The 5,220-nt window shown below is 42.1% G+C and overlaps 1 protein-coding gene across 1 annotated transcript; it reads right to left on the bottom strand.

The window, feature by feature from the left end:
• Nucleotides 1–3,447: 3,447 nt before the first annotated feature.
• On the bottom strand, nt 3,448–4,395 carry LOC132582981 (olfactory receptor 6X1-like). The gene has a single exon (XM_060254646.1). It carries the CDS (start codon nt 4,393–4,395, stop codon nt 3,448–3,450), a length of 948 nt encoding a protein of 315 aa, XP_060110629.1.
• Nucleotides 4,396–5,220: the final 825 nt, after the last annotated feature.

Below are 5,220 nucleotides of genomic sequence, written 5' to 3'. Positions count from 1 at the left end.
TTCAGGCTTTTGGTTGAGGACACTGATGGTCACCATCTTAGCTGGCACCTTTCTCTACTCTCTAGATGTGTTTTGCCTTTCTGGCAAAGCAATGGGAGTTAAACAGTTTCCGTGATCTATCAGAACCTGTGTGGTGCACTAGTTAGAACACTAAATTAGGATCAATGCAATCCTCGTCTGAATTTTCACTCTGCCATGGATGGTAACTGCTGACTATGGGCCAATAGGACCTCATAGCCAGACCAACCTCAAATAGAAGGTACAAGAAAGAATAAGACTGTAGATTTATACCCCGGGCTTCTCTCTGAATCAGAGTCTCAGAGCGGCTTACAATCTCCTTTATCTTCTTCCCCCACAACAGACACCCTGTGAGGTAGGTGGGGCTGAAAGGACTCTTACAGCAGCTGCCCTTTCAAGGGCAACTCATACAAGAACTATGGCTGACCCAAGACCATTCCAGCAGCTGCAAGGGGAGGAGTGGGGAAATCTAACCCAGTTCTCCCAGATAAGAGTCCACACGCTTAACCAACTGTTTTGAGTCCCTACTGGGGAGAAAGGTTGGATGTGACATTGGTTATCAATCTAATTTTGCCTATAGCAATGAAAGATGGTTAATCCCACCCCCCTTTCATCTGGTATTACTGCAGACTTTTGGCAATAGGCAAACCCGCTCCATCAGTATTCAGATGACCTTCAAATACTGCAAGAGCAGGAAGGTATGGGGTTGGTGGGTGGAAGTAGCAGGCAAGGAGCCTATAGGAATGAGTAGGCATCAGCAAAAAGAAGAAAATCTTAGTAACGAAGGTGTTAAATTTTAATCAGCTAAAATGCCAGTAACATTGAAATATTCAGACTGCAAAAGACAGTATGATCTTTAAGAAACAAAAAGAAAACATATAGACAACATATTGAAACCACTGCCAGAATCTCTCAGCACTTGTTGAGGCAGTGAACTATTGCAAACTGATCTGTGCAGGAATTTCCTGAGCTCCAGTGCCGCAGCAGAAAGAGCCCTGCCATTTGTGGATATATTACTTGACAAAATGTGGGCATACAGAATCGGACCTCGGAGGGTGGGCTCAATGGTGGGCTAGTTCATATGGGAGCAGACAAGAGTTTCCAAATACCCCAGACTAGAGTTGCCAACCCCAGCTCCTGGAAATACAGCTGATTTTCAGACAACAGAGGTCAGTTCCCCTGGAGAAAACTCTTGCATTATACCCTGCGGATGTCTCTCTTCTCCCCAATCCCTGCCCTTCCCATGTTTTACCTCACAACTCCCCGAATTTCCCAACCCAGAGTTGGTAACCACTGAGCAACAGTCCTGCAAGTAGTCTGATCTCATTCTCTTCCAGGCTTTAAAAATAATAACCAGCACTTTGAATTGTGCTCTGAACAAATGAGTAGCCACGAACAGAATGGGTCTTCTTAAAATGCCAAAATATGTCACTAGTAGTGTTCCTATGGGCAGGGGATTTCCCTTCTGAAATTCTCCCTGTCCTTCCCCCCCTCCCCTTTTTGATATGGCTACTGGTTTACCTTATCCTCTTTTTAAAAGAGGAAATTCCCTTTCATTTCTCTTGGATTTTTATGTGTAGAGAAAAGAATGCACTCCTTTGTAATTAATGCTCCTGCAGTTATCTTAGGTTATACATCAGAGGATGATGATGTAGCTGGAGAACAAGGTAGTTTGGGAAGATATCATCTGCCTCAGAGCATCCACAGGGTGAAATTCTGAAAGACTGCTCGTCTGACCCTTTCTGCTCCTTCCTCTGTCAGAATTTCATTTTGGAGCCTGTTTCTAGTCAGTTGACCAAATTCCTGAAGAGAGAGAAAGAAATGAACTATTGGAGTTCTGGGAGGAAGCAAGTAAAGTGGACATAAGGCAATTTGTTTTAATGATGCCAGTTGCTGGTTAATAAACTTCACAACATTTTCTATTAACTGGAATTCAATGCTGTTTTCGGAGCGGTAAAAAGGTAGTCCCCTGTGCAAGCACCAGTTGTTTTCGACTCTGATGTTGCTTTCACAATGTTTTCATGGCAGACTTTTTATGGGGTGGTTTCCCATTTGCCTTCCCCAGTCATCTACACTTTCCCCCCAGCAAGCTGGGTACTCATCTGACCGACCTCAGAAGGATGGAAGGCTGAATCAAGTTTGGTGTAGTGGTTAAGTGTGCAGACTCTTATCTGGGAGAACTGGATTTGATTCCCCACTCCTCCACTTGCACCTGCTAGCATGGCCTTGGGTCAGCCATAGCTCTGGCAGAGGTTGTCCTTGAAAGGGCAGCTGCTGTGAGAGCCCTCTCCAGCCCCACCCACCTCACAGGGTGTCTGTTGTGGGAGAGGAAGGTAAAGGAGATTGTGAGCCGCTCTGAGACTCTTCAGAGTGGAGGGCGGGATATAAATCCAATATCTTCTTCTTCAACCTCGAGCTGGCTACCTGAACCAGTTTCCACTGAGATTGAACTCAGGTCATGAGGAGAGGGCTCCAACTGCAGTACTGCAGCTTTACCACTCTGCGCCACAGGGCTCTTTCGGAGCGGAGCCCCATGTAAAAGTCACTGCAACAATATCAACTGGAAGCAGTCAAGTCTTGGATATATTTATGAGTTCAGCTTACAAATTTTGCCATATCCTTCCAGTTTGGGGGACAAGACATGAAGAAATTGCATCTTAATCATGTAAATGTCCAAGAAACTCTGGACAACTACAGGTTTGGAAATGACCATAGTCAAAATGCATTCAGTAGAACATTTGAATTTTCACTTCCAAGTAGAAAAGCAAGATTCTAGTCCAGTAGCTCCTTTAAGACCAAGGTTTTTTGGGTTTAAGCTTCTGGAAGTCAAAGCTCCCTTGGTTAACACTGACAAACAGAGCTTTGATTCTTAAAAGCTGATACCCTCCAAAATCTTGTTGGTCCCTAAAGTGCTCCTAGACTCGAATCTTGCTGTTTTGCTGAAGACCAAAATGGCTACCCACCTGAAATGCTCCCAAATAGCCATCCTTTTAAAAGACAAACAAACAAGTCTTCAATTAAAGTCTCTCATTCTCTTCGTCTCAATTCTCTCTTGCTCAGAGATACAACTTTGGAAAGACATCATTTAAGAACTTATCTGTCTCTTGCTTGCTTATAGGTTCTATATGTTGAGTGTCCCACACTTCCATTAAATGAGCTTATCCACTAGCTAGCGTTCCAAAAGACTGTTGAACATTTGAAAGAAAATGTGATTTCTAGACTTGGGATATTTTACACATCTATCGTAATCACAAGGCATTGAAATGACCAAACTAACCTAGATAAGAGGTATCACACCTCACTGAGAATAGTGCACAATGTCTGGTAAACTGGGACATTCCCTACCCTTGCACATGAAATTCCTGCCCCCCCCACCTCTCATTCAATTATTGCACCACTAATAATATCTATAACTTCTTGAAAAACATTTTAAACGTTATTTGGGATCCTCTTCTTCTTCTGGATCATGCTCTTGACAGCTTCTTTTACTTCATTGTTCCTTATTGTGTAAATGAAAGGGTTCAACATTGGGGTAAGGGCAGTGTTCAAGACTGCTAATACCCTGGTTACACGAGAAGAGGAATGCATGTTGGGCCTCACATACATGACAATCAGTGCCCCGTACAATATAGACACCACAATCAAGTGTGATGTACAGGTGGAGAAGGCCTTCTTGCGGCCCATGGCTGAAGGAATGCGTAATATGGTGGAGATGATAAAGATGTAGGATGTCAGTGTCAGGAACAAGGTCATAACAATAATAATGAAAGAGCTAAACAACCCCAGCAACTCAATGATCTGAGTGTCAGCACAGGCAAGACTTAAGGGGGGTCCTATGTCACAGTAGAAATGGTCAATGACATTGGACCCACAGAAGGGCAACCTCAAGAGGATGAGAAACTGAAAGAACAAAATGAAGAAACCTCCATACCAAGTAGCCAAAGACATCTGGATGCAGACATGCTTAGTCATAATCATGGGGTACCGGAGCGGCTTGCATATGGCCAAATAACGGTCAAAGGACATTGCTGTGAAAATGAAGAGCTCGGTGCCACCCAGGGCAAAGTGAAGATATATCTGGCCCATGCAGCAATAGAAACAAATTGTGGTCCGTGCTGATACAAGAGTCTGTAGCATCTTTGGTATAACAGTTGTGGTGTAGCAGATCTCCAGAAAAGCCAGGTTGCTCAAGAAGATGTACATGGGAGTCTGAAGTCTTGGCTCGAAGGCTACAATGATGAGAATGAACCCGTTTCCCATGATGGTTGTCATGTACATCAACAAGCTCACAACAAAGAAGGCACCATGGAGATCATGTAGAAATGGAATGCCCAGTAAGATAAACTCTGTCGCTGTGGTTACATTGGACACCTTCATGACAGCAAAGTACTAACAATCCTATATTGGAATAGAGATCTCTGGACTTCCATGACAACAGAAAATATATGCAGCTTTAAAACAAACTCATCTAAGTAATAGAGGATGAAGAAGGAGAACTGAAGAGAATTCTGAGTTATACCTCATCGTCTTACCAAGTTATAGACTTGTACACTTCATTGTCATGTAGGAAATAAGCTATTTTATGCATACACATCTACTGAATGTTTTACTAACAAAATCTATAACATTTAAAATCAAGGCAGATGTTCATTATTCCTTTCAATTAAATCACAAAAGCCATATATGGAAGTCAGGGAAATGATGGAGGTATCAGAAACATTCCAATAGTTCTGAGGACTTCCATAATCATCTAAGTCAAATGGATTTAATTGACAGAATATATCACATTTTTCTCATAACATTGCAATTGGGATGGAAGAAAGTTATAAGGGGAATTGAAGGGAATAAAAGGGAACAACAATTAGGAATTGACAATTTACCTGCATGGTGCCCTTGTTTATATATAGCTACTTAGAAGTCAGAAATTCTTAAATTAAATGACAATTTATAATTGACTGAACACTCAGAGTCACAAGACAAATATAGTTAAGAAGATCAAAGAGAATCACAGTGAGGTCTGGATTGAGATAGATATGAAATTCAACCTCATATTTTGCTTATTTGAATTTGTGCTATCTGCAGAATTGTGTGGCACAGACCAATAATTCAACTACATTTAGCTTTTAAAAACATCCATGCCTGTCTTTCTCTGTTGTCTGAAAAGATCCACAGACATATATCATCTTCAGAAAAAGGTGTCTT

Source organism: Heteronotia binoei, chromosome 15 (genome assembly GCF_032191835.1).
Source record: "Heteronotia binoei isolate CCM8104 ecotype False Entrance Well chromosome 15, APGP_CSIRO_Hbin_v1, whole genome shotgun sequence".
Taxonomy (NCBI): Eukaryota; Metazoa; Chordata; class Lepidosauria; order Squamata; family Gekkonidae; genus Heteronotia; species Heteronotia binoei.
The sequence above is the reverse complement of the archived record's forward strand: the minus strand, read 5'-3'. Positions and strand labels throughout refer to the sequence as shown.